General features: G+C 38.4%; 1 protein-coding gene across 15 annotated transcripts in view; it reads left to right on the forward strand.

Moving 5' to 3' along the window:
- Positions 1–20,182, forward strand: part of NRG1 (neuregulin 1) — a 1,145,505-nt gene that overhangs the window by 958,776 nt on the left and 166,547 nt on the right. For all 15 annotated transcript variants that reach the window (XM_086380957.1, XM_086380959.1, XM_086380958.1 and 12 more), the window contains exons 2-3: positions 8,337–8,514; positions 18,491–18,612. In XM_086380957.1, coding sequence (XP_086237083.1) covers positions 8,337–8,514; positions 18,491–18,612 — 300 coding nt within the window. The remainder of the gene's footprint in view (positions 1–8,336; positions 8,515–18,490; positions 18,613–20,182) is intronic.

Below are 20,182 nucleotides of genomic sequence, written 5' to 3' on the forward strand. Positions count from 1 at the left end.
GGCATAGTCAATAAAGCAGAAATAGATGTTGTTCTGGAACTCGCTTGCTTTTTCCATGATCCAGTGGATGTTGGCAATTTGATCTCTGGTTCCTCTGCTTTTTCTAAAACCAGCTTGAACATCAGGAAGTTCACAGTTCACATATTGTGCCAGTCAAAATAGACCCATCACCACCACCACCACCACTACAAGCCTGAGCCTCCACGTGGGGACTGTGACCACCTGCTCAAGACTGCTCCTGCCCCTCTTTTGATTGGGTAGCGACAGATTCCTTAAATGGCCCTCTTTTTGTACATGTGCCTCTTTAGCGCAGCCTGTGGGTGTGATGTTTAGCTGTAGAATGTGATCAGTCATTTTCTGTAGCCTTAGAGTAAGCATGGGCTTCCCCAGTGGCTCAGTAGGTAAAGAATCTATCTGCCTGCGATTCAGGAGACACAGGAGATGCAGGTTCGATCCCTGGGCCAGGAAGATCCCCCAGAGAAGGAAATGGCAACCCACCCCGGTATTCTTGCCTGGAAAATCCCATGGATGGAGGAGCCTGGTAGGCCACAATCCAATGGGTCACAAAGAGTCGAACATGCCTGAGCGACAAAAAAAAAAGAGTAAACATAGTTTTTGACTGAGCTGGTTGTGGCTCCTATCTTCGAAAGGAACATTTAGAAGAATCCTGCTGTTTCAGTCAGCTTGTAGCAGTGAACTGGGGGATGTGGAACTTCATGCAGGTCTCTATGTGAAAAGCCCCGCTGAAGACTGAAATGCTTGAGAGATGAAGGTTAGCACTAGTAAGAAGCCAGCGCTGCCTTAGTGGTCCTACGCTGGGAGTAAGAGAAGTAAAATGCTGAAATTTTGCTCCTGAATTTATTGTATTATAATATGTTGTATAGTGACATGTTCTGTGCATATGTTATGAGGATTGTTCCAAACGCTTGTAAAGATATTATCTGATGATACACATTCATCCTTGTATAAGGAGTTGGGCATAGAACTGCTAAAATGGTATTTCTGGATCTAACTATCTTAACTATACTTTGAAGCCTAGTCTTCGTGTGTTGACTGGTTTAGTTTATTGCCAGTGGTATGGAGTAAGCTTGAGAATATCTTGTAATAAGCTCCTGAACGGTATATAGTGACTTTCTCACGAGTGCAGGTGCCCATATGCTTTATCTCATCCTCCAAAGATCCTTGCTGAACACACAGGGACGCGTAGCAGGTTTCCATTTAGGCTCACAGGGAACTCTAGTTAACTGCAGTTAGGGACAGTCTATCTGGAGGATGATTCGGCTGGACTTGAGGCAGCGTGAGCCTTAAGTCACCACATGTGGCAGCATATAGTGGCCTGTGAGATGGTCCCTAACATAACTTAAGCCCACACACTGCCTCAGTAGCAGTGGTTTTAATCCTAGGTGTATTGTGAGACACCATTGCTGCTAGACCTTGCTGCCTTACACACAGTTATATTTACAAAATATAAACCTGACAACTTTTCCCTTTTATAGTCAAATTTGTGAGTACAGTTCAGAAGAGAAGACCAGATGACTAAGTATAATAAACTTTATCCATTCTGTACATTGTGACCATAATTTTCTCGATAAAGGACTTACAGAGATTTTCCTCTCTTATTTACCTTTAACATGACTATAAAAACAGGGCATCCTTCTGTGTAGAAGACTCATTCATGATATTCATGTGGCTTTCCTTAACTAACATGATAAGTTACATGATAACTAACATGATAAGTCACCAGTTTTCACCGTGAGATCTGCACCTGTGCGGTAGGGCATCCTTCTGTGTAGAAGACTCGTTCATGATATTCGTGTGGCTTTCCTTAACTAACATGATAACTAACACGATAAGTCACCAGTTTTCACCGTGAGATCTGCACCTGTGTGGTATCAGGCTTTTAAATGGTTTTGTGCAAGGAAGACTTCACTGGGGGTCGTAGCTAAAAGCTCACAGTGATTTGATAATATTTTGCAGGTTTCCTGTTTAATTTGTTCAGTGTCAAGGCTCTTCAGTTTGACTGTACAGTCAAATGTGGAGAGTTATGAGCTAGTTTTGCACCATCAGGACATCCAAAGAAAGAAACAATTCATCTAGTGTCCCATGCTATCTGCATATCTCCTCAGCACACACACGCTAAAATGCATTCCTTGTTCTTAACAATACAGTACAACATTTGATAATAGCAGTATTGAACATATTAAAAAAAATAAGTACCCAGTAGACAAGTAAAATGAGAGGATTGCTTAGATGGATAGTTCTTCTTCACCTTTATCACAAATACTCATTCGCACATTAAAGAATTGGAATAAACAAGCATCATGCCTTCAATTTTTGTGTGGTCAGCATGTAAAATAATTGTTTTTGAATTACTGCCATGGTTTTTTTCTTCTCCATTGTACAACGTATCAAATAAAAAATGTAGACATGCAAAAATAGCCTTTTTAAGTATACAGTCATACCTGCTTGCGTTGACTTAGAGTCGGAAGAGCATGTTTGTGATCTTTGAAAGCCCTGTAAAACCTTAAAGCCTGTAAAAACAAGTGCCTGTAAAACGCGTGGCATCGCTCTGAGGGTTTGGGGGTTTCTATTTTTATAGGCTGCTCCTTTTTGCACTTTACTGTCTGTCTCTGTTGATACATTTCTAAGGGTGTGGATAGGTTCATACTAATGTCAAGCAAGTTTGAAGTAGATATAAGCAATGACTGTTTAAAACTTGCTCTGTCATTAAATTGTTTCAGGGTGTGGAAATGCTGCCTCCCAGAATCACAGTGAAAGCAGAATTATGAACTGTGGTAGACCAAATACAATTAAATCATTCCAAAGATGTTCAGATCATTTACTACACTGGCAGCAGTAACTTAGCATTGTGTTTACCGCCAATCAATTTTTAATTAGGGCTTCCCAGGTGGCGCTAGTGGTAAAGAACCTGTCTGCCAGTGCAGATGGACGTAAGAGACACAAGTTCGATCCCTGGGTCGGGAAGATCCCCTGGAGGAGGAAATGGCAACCCACTCCAGTGTTCTTGCCTGGAGAATCCCATGGACAGAGGAGCCTGGAAGGCTGCAGTGCAGAGAGTGGCACAGAGTTGGACGTAGCTGAAGTGACTTAGCACGCACAGCAGTGGTTAATTAACAGACTGTTTACTCTTAAACAAGAATCGAAGGCCATGTAAATTTTTTTTTTACAGTTTTAAAATCCAAGTACTCGCTTTAAAATATTGCCCATGATTTAGAAGCTACCCTTGGTCTTATAAAGTTATATCTGAATTTTAGAAAGTGCTTAGTGGAGTGCTTTCTCAGTGAAATAAATGAGATTATTTTATATGAGTAAACTGTGTGAGAAACACAGATAGTTTTAAAATGTATTCTAGTAACATATACGTATTATTTTATAATCTAATGGAAGGAAATTGATTCTATTGAAAGTTGTCTCATTATGAAGAGAGGAGAAAAAGCACACAGACCATGGCATCAACATTAGTTTGCACACTTATCAAGAGTCTGTGAAATATCCAGGGGTATTCCATTCGGGTGCTTATGTGAGAAGAAATAAAGAAAAATGTATGTTGTTGCCCAGTGCGGCAGGATGCCTCCCTTTGGGCTCCACCTGGAGTGAGCGAGGAACTTCATGTGTACTTTGCTAGAAGGTATCACCGACCGCAGAATACCCAGGGGCCAGCAGTGCAGTTGTGTGGCTGGGTTAGTGGGTCACAGATTTGTTTTTCCATTTACGGAGAATTTTAACGCCTCAAAACAGCTGTTCCCTGAAAAGCTGTGTATCCTCACGTCATAGCTGGTTTCTCCTGAAGACACAGCAGAAACATTATGACAAGTGGACTTCCAGGGATGTTGGAAGCTTCTGTGCTTGTGACAGTCTTGAAGCTACATGCAAGAGAGAAGCTTAGGCTAATCAATAGAGGTATATCCAAATCCCAAACACCAAGAAATGTTTATACGTTGGGGTCAGCTTAAGGAGTGGATATTCTAGTTATGAAAGGCCTTGTCTCTCAAGGTCTGTGCCTCATTATGTCATAGATCATCTCTTAAGGACAAAGATGTACCAGTCTTGCATGTGAACCCCCAAAGGAGAGGGCAGATATGTTGGCCTGTCAAATAAGAGACTGTTTTCCTTCCATCAAAGGGTTAGTGGGATTGAAGCCCCAAAGTCATGGTTACCAGGTTGAATGTAGGAGGATTTCAGTGCCATACCACTCACAGAATTTTAATGGAGAATATAATCTTAAGAGCTACATTTGTAAGTTACAGCACAGATATTCCCAAGGATCTCAATGACTACAAATTTAGCCAAGACTTCAAAAGTATTTACTGAAAGCTTGAAACTTTTTTAATGGCAGAAAGATCAGATTAAAAAGGCAAGAAAACTAAGAGAAACCAATATTCCTTTTCCTCCCTTTCTGTGTGTGTGTGTGTGCGCGCGCGTGCACATGCGTGTATGTATGTATATCCTTATTTGCAGAATCATGTGAAATTTAGTTGTAGATATCATGACATTTCAGCAAATACTGCCTAAGAACAAGGGCATCTTCTGCATGACCACAATGCAGTTATCACACTTGAGAAACTTAATTTTGATACAGGACCTTTATTCAGATTTCCCCAGTAGTCCTAATAATGTTCCTTATAACTATTTTTCCCCTGAAGCAAGATCCAATCACTAGTCAAAGTCTATGGCAATTGTCAGTTTTGTTTAATCTACATCAGTTTCACAGTCTTTTATCTTTCGTGACATTGATATTCCTGAAGCCTAGGCCAGCTGTTTTGTCAAATATCCCTCAATTTGAATTTGTCCAATTGTTTCCTTGCATTTGAAAGCAAGACTATTTACTAAAGTCATAATAAGTAAAGAAATGAAGGTAGGAGGGTAATGGGGAAGGAGAGGTGACAGAAAGAGACAGTGGAGTAGAATAAGAGAAAAGAAAGTAAAAAGAGATGCAAATGGACTTCATGAAGATTTCAAACAAGATGCCAAGATCTAGTAGATTTGTATTCAGGCTGTATTGGTCAGCAAACGAATGGAGAGGCGAGTGAGGGAACATGGTACTTATTGAGAGTTAAGGACATCTCAGATATTGTGCTTAGAACATTTTGGATAGAGATAAGGGAATGAACCTTGAAAATCTGGGCTGTATGCCAAGCTAAACACAAAATTAAGTGAAAACAACAACAAAAATTCAAACTAGTTCTTTTAATCTGTACATAAAAGAATGAGGTGGTTTATTTTTCTTAATAGATATAAACTAGTTTTGGGGTATCATTTAAAACCCTTTACTAGGTTTACAAAATTGAAAATGATCTTAAGGAGTTAAATCAGTTCAGTTCAGTTGCTCAGTCGTGTCCGACTCTTTGCGACCCCATGAATTGCAGCACACCAGGCCTTCCTGTCCATCACTAACTCCTGGAGTTCACCCAGACTCAGGTCCATCGAGTCAGTATACAAATACTATACCAGATAGATGAGAATTTAGTCTGTTTTTAAAACCTCCAGAACAGAAATTCGTGGACCACATCTTAAAGGGAAGTCTCCTAGGAAAGCTCTTCAGGAAGTAAATCTTATTTTCAAACTGTCCAAAAAAAATAACCAGAGAAAATCATCAGGTGTCAGAGGCTAAGAACAGCTGAAATATTGATTCAATTTTCTAGCTTGCTGTCTTCACATTCAGTGTCTGCTTCTCCACCTCATCTCCCAGCCTCTAAATAAGAAAAAGGGGGATGTGTAATTGTAGGAACACTGTTAAGAAGTCACAGTGTTCAAATAGTTTTTGCTGTAATTTAATGGAAAATTTATATACTCATTCCTGACATTTTTGGAGGGATTTTCTTGGTAAGGGCAGAGTGGTAGAAAAATAAATATATGCAGAGTGGGAAAGGTACACCATTTCCTGTGCGTGCCTAACATGGTTCTGATTGCCATCCTTGGAGTCTTGACGCTACACATAGTGAATAATTGCTCACTGGATCTGAGAGGTGCAGTCTCCTTTGGTGGATTTGAAGAATTAACTTCTCGTTAAGTCCTGAGCAGAAATAGACTTTGTACTTGGCTTTTCTAAGACTCTATTGAAACAGAGATGTTGAGACATCACCTTCTGCGGTGTTGATTAAGTGAAATTAGGCGTGCAGAGGAAAATCCATTCAATATGCTTTTATTTTTTAAACTGTTTTATTATGGGAAAAATAAAACACCAGACATTCTATATAGTATTGTAGGGATTTCCCTGAGTCCAGTGGCTAAGACTTTGCCTTCCAATGCTGGGGTGAAGGTTCAATCCCTGGCTGGGCAGCTAAGATCCCATATTCCTTTCGGTCAAAAAGACAAAACATACAACAGCAATATTGTAACAAAGTCAATAAAGACTTTAAAAATGGCCTATGTTTAAAAAAAATCTTAAAAAAGAATCTTATACTAAATCCCTGCTTCTATATATTGACTGACTTACCACAGTCAACTTCTTGGGGAATTTATTTCATTTTTATGCCTAACCATTCCCCACTGGCTTCCCAGGGGGCACTGGTGGTAAACGACCGGCCTGCCAGTGATACAGAGATACAGGTTCCATCCCTGGGTTGGGAAGACTCCCTAGAGGAGGGCATGGTAACACACTCCAGTATTCTTACCTGGAGAATTCCATTAACAGAGGAGCCTGGTGGGCTACAGCCCATAGGGTCACAAAGAGCAACTTAGCACATTCCCCACTACCATTCCATATTGAATTAAATCTCAGATATCTGTAAAGATTTCCATAGAGAATAGGTACTCTTTGAAGCAGTCTTGCTTAAAATAGTAATGGTATGTAAGCATTTAATATAAGTGAATGAATGACTGAAAGTCACTCAGTCGTGTCCGACTCTTTGTGACCGTATTCTCCAGGCCAGAATACTGGAGTGGGTTGCCTTTTCCTTCTCCAGGGGATCTTCCCAACCCAGGGATCGAACCCAGGTCTCCCACATTGCAGGCGGATTCTTTACCAGCTGAGCCACATAAAATGTCCTATAAATTAATGCACAATATAAGCGCTCTCCTGTCTCTGTTGAGAAGATTTAGAAGGGTGAAATCCAGTCGAACTGATAATCTGATGGGAGTGCGGTGGTCTTCTGGAAAGGTCATTTGTTGTTTGTGGGAGAGTATCTGTAGACCCAATAAAAGTGTTGTCACCAAAGAAGAGTGATGTCACCAAAGAATCCCTGTCTTGAAGAAATGAGTGTTGTTAAGATTTATGAGTGCTCTTTGTTCTCTGGATTACTACTGTTGATAGTCTAACTCTGGCTCTCCAGAGTGTTGTAACTGTGGACAAGAGACACTTACCTGTCTCTGAAAATAAGCTTCCTATTTGAAAAAACGTGTGTGATACCTGTTGTACCTATTCACAGAACAGTCATGCAGATTAATTGTGATCTGGGATGTGACTGTGCTGTAGAAATAATGGCCCAGTTGCCTGTTCTTCTTTAGCGTAAGATTTTGATTCTTTGAAATGACCAGTCTTCAGGATTTTTAATAGTACCAGGGGATGTAAAGATGGAAGAATTGCTATCTTAAATATATATATGTATATATGTGTGTGTGTGTATATATATATGTATGTATTTTTTAGAATATTTTTAAAGAATAGATTTTTATTGAAGTAGACTTGATGTACAATATAGGGATGCACAATTTTTAAATGGTGTACTATATTTTATGCTTTATGCTTTCCTGGTGGCTCAGACAGTAAAGAAGCTGTCTGCAATGCAGGAGAGCAGGATTTGATCCCTGGGTGGGGAAGATGCCCTGGAGAAGGAAATGGCGACCCACTCCAGTATTCTTATTTGGAGAATCCAATGGACAGGGGAGCTTGGTGGACTATAGTCCATGGGGTCACCAAGAGTTGGACACGACTGAGCGGCTAAGACTTTCACTATATTTTATAATTGTTATAAAGTAATGTCTGTGCCCCCTGTGTTGTACAATATGTCCTTGTAGCTTATGTTATGCCTAATAGTTTGTGCCTCTTAATCATCTACACATATATTGCCCCTCTCCTCTTCCCTTTCCCCACTGGTGACCACTGGTTTCTTCTTTATATCTGTGTGTCTGTTTCAAAGAATAATTTTATAACCTGAGTTCTCTTTTTCCCCCTGAATATATTTTATCTGAGCATTTTTATTATTCTCTAAGCAGAGATACATTTTGACGGACACCCCCCTCCCCTTTTTCTTTTGTCTCTCAGTTAGTAAAACCTTTGTGAATGGTCTCTTGATCGGGCTCACCAAAATGAACATGTTTCTCTTGGAAAGGTTACCACGTGATCAGAACTTTCTTCCTTCTCTTTTCTTTTTTAGCCTTGCCTCCCCGCTTGAAAGAGATGAAGAGTCAGGAGTCTGTGGCAGGTTCCAAACTAGTGCTTCGGTGCGAGACCAGTTCTGAATACTCCTCTCTCAAGTTCAAGTGGTTTAAGAATGGGAGTGAATTAAGCCGAAAGAACAAACCACAAAACATCAAGATACAGAAAAGGCCAGGGTGAGTATCCTGCATGTCACAGCAGGGGCCATGCCTAGCAATACAATGGTATAAAATATAAAAATTACTAACAGCTTAGTAAATAAATATACCATCAACAAACCTGATACATGATAAGTGAAAAGATTTTTCGTTACACGGGGGCTAGAAATTGGGTCATTATATAGGAAAGAATTTCAGAGTATGTCATCTTAGAACTTCTGGACAAAGGAAGGATGGATATGGAAAGAACTGTAACATGTGGCTAAAATAGAAGGGGTGAGAGAAGATAATATTAATAGCAAGCTGCTGTATAGCACAGGCAGCTCAGCTCAATGCTCTGTGATGACCTGAAGGGTGGGAGCGAGGGAGGGCCTAGCGGAAGGGATATACATACATATATATATATATATATCAGATTCATTTCATTGTGCAGCAGAAAAACTAACCAAAGTGGTAAAGCAGTTACACTCCAATTAAAAAATAAATCAAAAAAAGAATTCAAATCAAAAAATTTTCAAAAACTAAAAAATATTAATAGGAGCTATTGTAGTAGTAAGTAATACATGAGATCCTAAAATCATGTATAGAATACCTGTGCCTTACACAATCAAGCTCAGTTGGGAAAGAATCTGCCTGCAATGTAGGAGACCCGAGTTCGATTCCTGGGTAGGGAAGATCCCCTGGAGAAGGAAATGGCAACCCACTTCAGTATTCTTGCCTAGAGAATCTCATGGACAGAGGAGTCTGGCGGGCTACAGTCTGTGGGTTTGTGAGAGTCGGACACAACTTAGCGACTAAACATATATCATCATGTGAGGAGTTAGAATGTAATCAGTTGAATCTGAACTATTCTCCAGTAAATTTAATATGTAAAAGTAATGTGTAACTGACAATTCTATTAAGCTCCATCACCGTGAGAGCAGATTAAAATATCTAGTAATCCTAAGTAGCAAGAATGCCCTCCTTGAGGAGATCCCTATTTGGGAAGGCTTCATGTGACCCCTTATAACGTCTGTGTATTCTATACCTACTCTAAAATGATGCTCTTTTATTTATTTTTTCTTCATTTTTTCCCTCCTTATTTAAGAACGTTTACTTCTAATCTCAAACTACATTTTGAAATTACAGAAGAGCTAAATGCCTCAGGTTTTTGCTTGTGAACAGTCCTTTCATCAGTGTGACATGTATCATAGGGGTTCACAGCTCCAAGGTGACCTTTTCTTCTACTTACACTTCAGAGGATTCCAGTGAAATCCCAGAGATGATATATGAAGCAACAATGAGAATCACCTCCTAGACTTTGATTTTATAGGGCAAATACCAGAAACATCAAACACACATGAGCCAGAAAAAATAAAGCGATATAAGGGAAGTGAATTTAATCTTACCAAAGTGTTTAATGACTGTGAGAGCCATAATTAGGGCTGTTTTCCTGTTTCTATGGTTTTAGTAACTACTGTGCTTATCCTTGTTATTGATTGTGTCGGTACAATGTCTTGATTTGGAAGAATAATACAGAAGGAATATCACTGTAGCAGGTGGTACTTCAAATATACAAAAAAAATATAATAATAATTCTGTGAAGTGACAGAGTGCTTCTGTATATAATCTTATTTGTTTGGTTTTTTAACAAGTTTCCCCTAGTAGTAAGGGCAATTTACTGCACGTGGTGACTCTAATTTTGCAGGGTAAGAAATGAAGGGTCAAAAAACTGTTGTCTTTCCTTGAGTCACCCAACTAGATATGAATAAGCTGGAACACAAATCAATGTCTTAGATTCCTTAATGTCTCATTCCTTCTCTAAAAATGGAAAGCAGACATATTTTATCACATGTGTCCATGTGGGGAAGGGAGGAGAGAGAGCAACTTGAAAAAATAAGCATGATTCTTTTTGAGAAGTTTAACAACAAAGAAAAATTACTTTTAGCTAGGTTTTGGTGTCTGTTTTGTTTTTCATCAATTAGCCAGGTTAGTAAGAAACAGTTATCTGCATAAGCGGAGTGATGTCTCATTTGTTTCTATGTGGCTATTATTTGAGAGAAAAAATATTTAAGAACCCGTGAAAAGCTTATATTGCTGGAAATATGGGGAAATGAAAGAATACTAGGGCGTTTTATACTCAGAGCATCGAAAGATTGTAGAGAGATTATCTAGTACAGCCTTATATGAAGCAATCAAGTGCTGAAACCCTGTTAGGGCTGGGGGAGCTTCAGGATTTTTAAGCAGCCCATCTATTTACAAATAGTGGTCTAAAAACTTGATTATTTATGCTGAGGTAAATTCTACCTTGTGGGAAGTTAAAATTTATTAATAATTAGGGAACAAAATAGCTAACACTAATATCAAACAGTAAACCTAAGTGCTGAATTACAGGTTACTGATGCTAAGTGCCGTGGGAGTTGGGAAGTGGGGAAGACCCCAGGAGCTTCAGGAGTCACTGTGAGAGGGTGGATTTGACTCTGCTAAAGAGAGAGAGTCCCCCTGGATGGGTAGGGTGGGTTATAGAGTAGAGCAGTAGCAGGTTCTGTTTATAGGACAATAAAGAGGCCAATCAAGTTGGGCCAGTGAAAGAGTGGATGGGAAATTTTGCCTTGGATAAGATGCTCTGTGTTGGCCCTGGGCTAGAAGCTGGGTCCAGAGAGATGAACAAGAAGTGTGTGCTGTCTCAGAGGCTTGGTCTCAAGTGGGGAAGGGAAATATAAGCAGTTATAATTCTCAGTTTTAAATTTGATGATAGTGACGATCACAGGATGCTTTAGAAAGGTACTCACAAGGACGGTGGAGGGGACCCAGTCCTGGACTGTGGAGGCTTCCTAGAAAGAAGGGGAGGAAAGAGAGAAGGAGGAGAGGATTATCCAGGCTGAAGGAACAGAACGAAGCAGCTGCGGATTGCAGGTATTTAAGGTGAGGATACCTGAAGAGAAGAAGCTGAATAGGTTGAGTAAATAAGATGACAAAAAGGAACAACAGGAAAAAAAGAGAGATCCCCCGGAATGAGTATGGTTCTAAAAGGCACATGTGTAGGTAAAGAACTAATTTGTTACATGGCTTGGATGACATATAAAAGTGTCATTAGTATTCAGAAAGGCATTTTCATGTTGGCTTCATAGGCTCAGACAGCTAAGAGCACTGTCTACATATTAATAAAATCCCATTATCCCGGAAAGGCCAATGTTCAGAAATTACTTCTTTTAAACAATAGCCTTGCTGGAAAGAATTAAGTAGGAACAAAAAAAGACTTTTATTCAGGTAATGTGACTGCAAATGATGACTCTTGGCAAAGCATTGAACATTTTTGAGCTTCCAAAAATAAGACACTTTATGTAAAGTGGGCAGCCACTGATAAGTGATCAGGTAATTGTGTTTCAAAATTGGGTATTTGATCATTTCTGAGGTTGTATCTTTAAAAAAAAAAAATTAGTGCTGTCTTTTTTTAAGGGATCAAACTGAATCTAAATTTAATTAACATTTGCAAGATGCTCTATTATTTCAGCTTTCAACTTATAAGAGAATGGATACTATTGTTATTATACTCATTAAAAAATTAATATCCTGAGAATGAAGGAAATTCGGTTTCTTCCTGTAGATCTAATGTTAATAAATGGTTACTCTTGGACTTGAAATTGATCTGTATCTATGTCTTTTGTCTTTTTAACTCCATGTCTCATGTCTTTTCACAACTACTTGTGATTTTGCCTTAGTATCCAGTGAAGTCATAACATGTTTAAGGCAAGGGACCTGTTTAGGCTTAAACTGCTTAATAAAAAGCATTCTTATTTGTCAGCTTCCTCTACATGCTCGTAATTTTTCATTGTGAAGACATTTCAAAATGTTAACAATTTGTAGTGGTTACTTGCTTACTTAACTTTATCTTACTACATTTGCTTTTAGCCCACAGGCCAAGAAGGGATAAACTGTCTCTTAGGCTATGATCACAAGCAGAGGTGAATTTTAGTGTAAGGTTTAGGATTACCCTGGGACCCTCTTTATTTAAAGTAAAATGTTGACTCTCTTCCAATCCTTCGCCTAGATTTCTTTTTCACATTTTATAATCTAGATTGTTTGTAACAGTCAGAATTTCCTTTTAATCCCTTAGTGTTATGAAAAGATTTTACACCAAGAGGGACTCGCTATTATTTTGTAAAGTCTTATCCCCTCTTCAGCCCCTGCTCCTACTAATAAATGACATTCCTACATGTTCTTCCTGTGATTCTGCATTCATGTGTGAGCCTTTTTGTTTGTTTTATTTGGCTGAGCAAGATGTGGGACCAATTAAAAGAAATAGAAACTGCCCTGGTCTTAAGTGTCTACTTATCCCTTTGTTTTTGTTTCCTTTGCCTGGTGGACGATTTGATTTAGAAAACTGGTTAAAGAGTTTGGTTGTGTGACAGGTTATATTTCAGGTCAACCTGTTGGCCTCACTTGCATATCTGTCTTGTATCAGTCTTTTTTTAAATTTTATTTATTTATTTTAATCGGAGGCTAATTACAATATTGTAGTGGTTTTTGCCATACATTGACATGAATCAGCAGTCTTATTAAAGGCTGACTTCCTGTTGTTTGTGTATGGTATACATTTTTGGATGCTCTTAATTTTGTATCAGGGGCTTCCCTGGTGGCTCAGTGGTAAAGAATCCACCTGCCAATGTGGGTGCCATCCCTGAGTCAGAACGATCCCCTGGAAAAGGAAATGGCAACCCACTCCTGTATGCTTGCCTGGAAAATCCCATGGATAGGGGAGCCTGGTGGGCTACAGTCACTGGGGTTGCAAAAGAGTCGACACAACTCAGTGACTGCTGCTGCTGCTGCTAAGTCGCTTCAGTCGTGTCCGACTCTGTGCGACCCCATAGACAACAGCCCACCAGGCTCCCCCATCCCTGGGATTCTCCAGGCAAGAACACTGGAGTGGGTTGCCATTTCCTTCTTCAATGCATCAAAGTTAAAACTGACTAAACAACAACAATTTTGTATCAGCTCTTCATTCCTGTTCTTGCTTTTTTTTTTTTTTTGGACTCACCTTGTGGCTTGTGTGATCTTAGTTCCCTCTTGAACCCAGGCCCTCGGCAGTGAAAGCCCTAACCACTGGACCACCAGGGAATACCCTGTTCTTACATATTGTAATTTTGTTTAAAATTGATTCTAATTGGTTTGGTCAAGTTAAAAAAAATTAAGGAATGATTTCTCTTGTTATCAATTGTTTCAGGGTTTTTGACTCTTAATAGAAGAGGTTTATATACATCTCTTTCTTTTATTAGTTGAGCTACTCCAACAGGTCATTTTAACTTTATATGTAAGAAGACCTTAGATTCCTTAGGTATAAAATGGGAATAACCAGTGTCTGTTTCATAGCATTTATGTGAAGCATTCTGAGCTGTGTTAACATACACACGAGAATTCATATATGATTCCTTAGGGATCAGAAGAATGGGATTATATAAACTGAGTTGATCCTTTCTATATGCATTTAAGTTGCCTTTACCTGTAAAATATGGTGGAAGAATTAAGTATGAAAAATGAGATAAGCAGCTATGGAAACCTTGAATCTATCTTGTGAGTGAGAACTAATTAAAAGAACACAGATTGCATTTTGATATAAAAAATGAAGTTAATCTTTATAACTTCCATGTATAAATGTTTTATTGCTTTATTGTTACATTGTATCATTTTTTCTTATTCCAAGACAATGCATGCTTATTAGGAAAATCTAAAAATTGCAGGAATTTAGAATGTCATTATAATAGTAGCGGACACTTACTGGGAGACTACTCTATTTCAAGCATTGTTTTAAACACTGTATATGAATTAACTCTTTGAAAGCTTTTAGAAAATGAAAATCCACCAAAACATGCACCCCTCCCAGAACCCCAGATAACTCACCAATTAAAGAGCAAAAGGTTAATTTTGTGATTGGGAGTTCATTCATTCTTCCAAGTTAACTTTATTCTTATAGACAAGATATAGTAGCCTATTGAAGAAAGTAAAATAAAACTATAGCCATATTTATTAAGGCCCCAAATGGTTGCAATGTGTAATTTTCAAGAAAGGTTTGTCTGTTTCTACTCTCTCAGTATTTCCCATTCCTGCTCTAAGACCCACGGATTGAAGAATCTCACAGTTAAATATATCATTATAGTTCAAAGGAGTTTTTTGTGTCCCTGGAGAAATTTGAGTTTCCATTGAACTGCAAAAAGGGTTGCCAACCTCTTTAACATAAATGCTTTCTCTCTTCATAATGTTTTTAAATATGCAGCTCTCATTTAAGCTTTCGTTTAAAAACAGGATTTATTTTTTCAAAACTAATTGAAACCACTGATCTAATTAAATCTTTTCTGCATAGAGATATTCTTGTTAGGAACTGCTTGACAGGTGGCAGTCCAGACTTGAATCTGTCTAAAGAGAAAACCTCTTTCATATGATATCCTATCCTTTTTGAACACTGAAAAGGTCCTTCCTTATATATCATCCAAAATATGCCTTCTTTTTCCTGTAAGACATAATTCTACCTTCAAGAGCTTCACCAAATAATTTCCTTTTCCAGATAATAAAGATGGAATATATTTATATATATCTTGTTCATAGCTCCCTGCCAGTGGAACCTCTCTTACTTTAATAGCATCTTCTCTGGTGTTAAGATATCTAGGCCCTATTCAATTCTGATCACCTTCTAAAGTCCTCTAGCTGTTGATATTATTTTTTAATCAAATGCCACTTTGAAGCATAATTCAATACTCCAGATACGATCCAGCCTATGAGCAGTGTATTGAGACTTTTATCCAATTTGATTTATGCTCTTTTAATATTAATTTGGCCATACAGTGGTACTTTTTTCTTCTTTTTTAAACAGTTGTTTAAAATGGAGTAATATTAAACATGTGGCTGATGGAAATATATTTTTCTGTATACATTGTTGTCAAGGTTCTTCTTTCCCAACCTGTATTTCTTCTACAGATTTTTGAACCTGAATGTATTTGTTATGCTTATCTTGATTACACTGATTCTTGATCTTGGCCCATTGATGCACAGTCCTAGAATTCCCAAGCGTGTCTCTACAGAACAGATTTCTTAGTCACTTCTCATGCCTGCCTTAGAAATTCACTGTAACTGTATAAAAATGACTAAGAGGTAGGTTGTAAAGAAATCTGTTTGTTTAACGAAACATTTGAGCGCAGAAAATTTCTTTTTTTTTTCTTATTGTCTTTCTATTTCTCTGTTTTTTAATTTTTTCATTGAAGTATAATTGCTTAGAATGGCAAACCACTCCAGTATTCTTGCCTGGGAAAATCCCATGGACAGAGGAGCTTGGTGGGCTACAGTCCATGGGGGTTGCAAAGAGTCAGACACAACTGAGCATGCACGCATGATTGTTTTACATTGTTGTGTTAGTTTCCACTGTACAACAGTGTGAATCAGCTATATATATACACACACACACACACACATATATCCATATATACATATATCTATTATACATGTATCTATTATACATATATCTACATATACATACCTATATATACATATATCTATATATACAAATATATACATGTATATATATATATATATATATATATATATATATATATATTTCCAGCCTCCCTGTTGAGCCTCCCTCCCTCCAGCTCCCTCCCACCCCTCCAGGTCATCACAGAGTACCAAGCTGTGCTCCTTGTGTGACAGCAGCTTCCCACTAGCTCTCTGTTTTAAACATGGTAGTGTATGTATGTCAATTCTAATCCCCCAGTTCATCCCACCCTCCCCTTCTCTCCCTGTGACCACAAGTCCATTCTCTACATCTGTGTCTCTGTTTCTCTTTTTAAGTGTAACATTTATTTACATTCCCTGGAAGAGTATTCCAATAAACACTGCCCAGGTCTTTAGGAGAAGTTTGAGTTTAAGAGCTATCCCTGTCAGATTAACTATAAGTTAATGTTAACTGTAAATTTCATTACCTTATTTCTTTAAGAAGATTCTCCTGAGAGAGGTACTCAAGGCTGGCAGAATTTAGATCAAAGAGAGAGAGAGAGCGAGCAGCTCCAGCTACAAGATCATGAGAGGCTTGATGCAGGAATTGGCACTTGAGGTGGTCTTTAAAGATCGGCTGGGGCTTCACTAGTAGCTCAGACGGTAAACAATGTGTCTGCAATGCAGGGGACCTGGGTTCAATCCCTGGGTTTGGAAGAGCCCCTGGAGACGGGAACAACTACCTACTCCAGTATTCTGGCCTGGATAATTCCATGAGGTCAAAAAGAGTCAGACACAACTGAGCAACTTTCACTAAGATCAGCTAATATCTTGATGGGTCAGAATACAGGGTCTGCATTCTTAGGAAGAAGAAATACACAAGCAAAAAAGCACGAAGATGGCAGGGCATAAATCTTACACATGCAGGTCGTGGAGGGTGGATTAATTCAGTAGATTGGAGGAGGAGAAGAGTTGAAATTAAATTTGAAACAATTGATCCAACCTGATTAGTTAATATTATATGACAAGAAGAACCAGAAAATTCACTTAAAATTAGGAAGGTGTAATTTACAGGAGGACTTCCCTCGTGATTCAGCGGTAAACAATCCACCTGTCAATGCAGGAGACGTGGCTCTTATCCCTGGGTCAGAAAGATCCCCTGGGGAAGGAATGGCAACCCACTCCAGTATTCTTGCCTGGGAAATTCTTGCCTCTCGCCCATGGACAGAGGAGCCTGGCAGGTTATAGTCCAGGGGATCGCAAAATGTCAGAGAGGACTTAGCGACTCAATAACACCATCAACAAATTTACAGGAGGTTTGCGTGTAATTCTGAGTTGCTATCTTTGCTTCCTGCCCTGTTTTCTCCCTGTTGTCTTCCTCTCAGGAATCCAGACTGTCAATATCAGGCTCCTGTATATAAGGACACTTTAGAAAGGCTTTAATAAATCCTGAGCCAATCCCAGTAGTTTTAAGTTTTTAAATCATAGGCACTGCTTAAATTATAGGCTTGTGCAATAGTAAAACATAGACAGATGCAAATCACAGTGTTGCCCATGTTCTGAAAGAGTGCCAAATATTGATTTAATATGTAGTTTTATGAAAGTGTGTGTTATTGTTGCACGAATATTTATTTCAATATTAAGAACCATTTGTGTGGTATGGTGCTCCCAGCAATGAGAATCGTTTCAAAGAATGACAAATTCCTTTGCTTTTGAAAGTATTAAATTCTCTTCATTCAAAATTAACATAATTCTTGATGTCATTCTACTAAGAAAGGAAGTGTAGAGCATTTTAATCTAGTCTAGCCTTCACTGAAGTATCTATCCTTTCCAGATTTATAAGAAACGGCTTTACACTTTTAACTTCCTTAATTAACCCTATTGGCTACTGACACTGAGATATAGAGAGGAAAGAAAACTTAACATTTGGGTGAAAAAAATATTCTGAAATGTAATGTGGTTAGTGGTAGTGTTAGAGGAATAAGTGGTAGTGTTAGAGGAATAAAAAGAAAACTTAGAAAAGAATTCCTTCAAATTGCTGATCTGGGTGATGAAATTAAGACTATGTCCAGGGTATAATTTAAATGAGATGTATCTCACTTTTGGTGTGATTTTGGTAAAATCATGAATGTATATATAGATATATGTATATATATCTACTAGTCAGTTGTGGGGGGTTTTTTTAAAGATTTTTTGGATGGAGACCATTTTTTAATTAATTCATTAATTTTGGACTGTGCTGGGTCTTTGTTGCTGTGCCCGGGCTTTTTCTCGTTGCAGAGAGCAGGGGCTTGTGGTGCACTGCCTCAGTAGCTCCGAGGCATGTGGAATCTTCCCAGACCAGGAATCAAACCCGTGTCCCCTGGGTTGGCAGGCAAATTCTTAACCACTGGACCACCAGGGAAGTCCAGTCAGTTGTGTGCGTGTAGAGTGAGAAGGGGGGAGTTTGAAAACTCTAAAACTACAGAGACTGTATTTTGATGATCATCATAGTTCTGTGAAATATACTTAAACCGCTTTGGTCCTGATCTTGTAGGAAGTCAGAACTTCGCATTAGCAAAGCGTCACTGGCTGATTCTGGAGAATATATGTGCAAAGTGATCAGCAAACTAGGAAATGACAGTGCCTCTGCCAACATCACCATTGTGGAGTCAAACGGTAAGAGATGCCTACTGCGTGCTATTTCTCAGTCTCTAAGAGGAGTGATCAAGGTATGTGGTCACACTTGAATCACGCAGGTGTGTGAAATCTCACTGTGAACAAATAAAAATCATGAAAGGAAAACTCTATGTTTGAAATATCTTATGGGTCCTCCTGTAAAGCTCTTCACTCCATAAGGTGAGATAGACCTGAAATATACATAGATTATTTAAAAAGGATTGGAATAATATCATGAATAGCAGAGAGAGAATGGATTGCTAAAAGAAAGAGATTATACATCCACTCTAAGTTAGTCAGGGACAGCAGGTAAGTTTTTTGCTCTGTCGAAACAGAATATGTATGTATGTATGTGTGTGTACATATATATATATAATTTATATACAGAATATATATTGTATATATTTCGTGCTAATGTGTATTATGTATGAATATATGTACATTGTGGATGTGTAAACAGAATACAATCCTGACTTAGTCCTGGCAATTTTTATGTTCTTATATATGTTTTCAATATGTCTGGCTCTAGATAGTAGAAAGTTAAGGTTATCAGGGCTTTTTTGAGCCCATTAATTCAGAAATCAAGAGTCTTAGAGGCAAAGCATTTTTTTACTCACTTGTATAGGCTTTATAAATAAGCATTATATAGGTTTAAGCTTCTGTTTTCCTAAGAGCAGTGCCAGGGACTATTTGTTAAACAAATGAATACCTTGGAGACAGAAGGTGCCCCCTATCCTCTGACAACCCCTCTGAGTTATCTGAGGAAGGGTAAAGGAAGGACATAGCTGGTGGCTCTCTGTTCACGATCCCTTAGTACTCCACAAAGTGATGGAGTCATTCATCTGTAGAAGCTGATGACGAGCTAGCAGTGAGCATCTCTTGAAACAATAAAATGCTGCTTTGAAACCTTTGGTGCTGTTTTGGATGATGGCGCTGGACTGCTGTCTTCACAAGCCTTGTCATCTATTATAAAACCAAGCATGACTGCACCACTTCTAGGCAGGTGATGAGAAAGAATGCCCACTGCAAAGGCCTGATCTCTTAAAGTGATAAGATAAAATTACAGAGCCAAGAAGGGAAGAACGAAAGTACTCTTAGGGGTTAACTCCTTAGGAGACTGGTGTGGTTTGATTCAGTTGATAACAGGATAGGGAGAAGGGAGTGAGATAAAAATATGGAACCAGGGTTGGGAGTATTCAGGTTAATTCCTAGTCTTCTGTGGACTTCCCAATGCATTGCTGTATATTGCAGTGTAATCAAAATTCATTTCTTTCCTTTTAAATACCTCCCTCCACAGAAAGTAAAAGACAACAGTGAAAACTGGTTTCCATGATTATTTTTAGGGGCCGTGTTTACTGTATATAAAGTGTAAAAGCCATTTAAAATTTATGTGAGTAAATATAACGTCACTTTACTTTTTAATCAGCATAGGTAAAGCAACAGGGTTTTGCTTGTGTTATTTTTTTCCACTTGGAATTTTATACAATGCAACTAGAAATGCAAATTTGAAATTTCAGTGACTTATCTTTTCTTTCTATAATACCATGTTTAATAGCTTTTTCTCAGTTTG

Source organism: Bos grunniens, chromosome 27 (genome assembly GCF_055505025.1).
Source record: "Bos grunniens cultivar Pamir isolate PY7600 chromosome 27, Bosgru_T2T1.0, whole genome shotgun sequence".
NCBI lineage: Eukaryota > Metazoa > Chordata > Mammalia > Artiodactyla > Bovidae > Bos > Bos grunniens.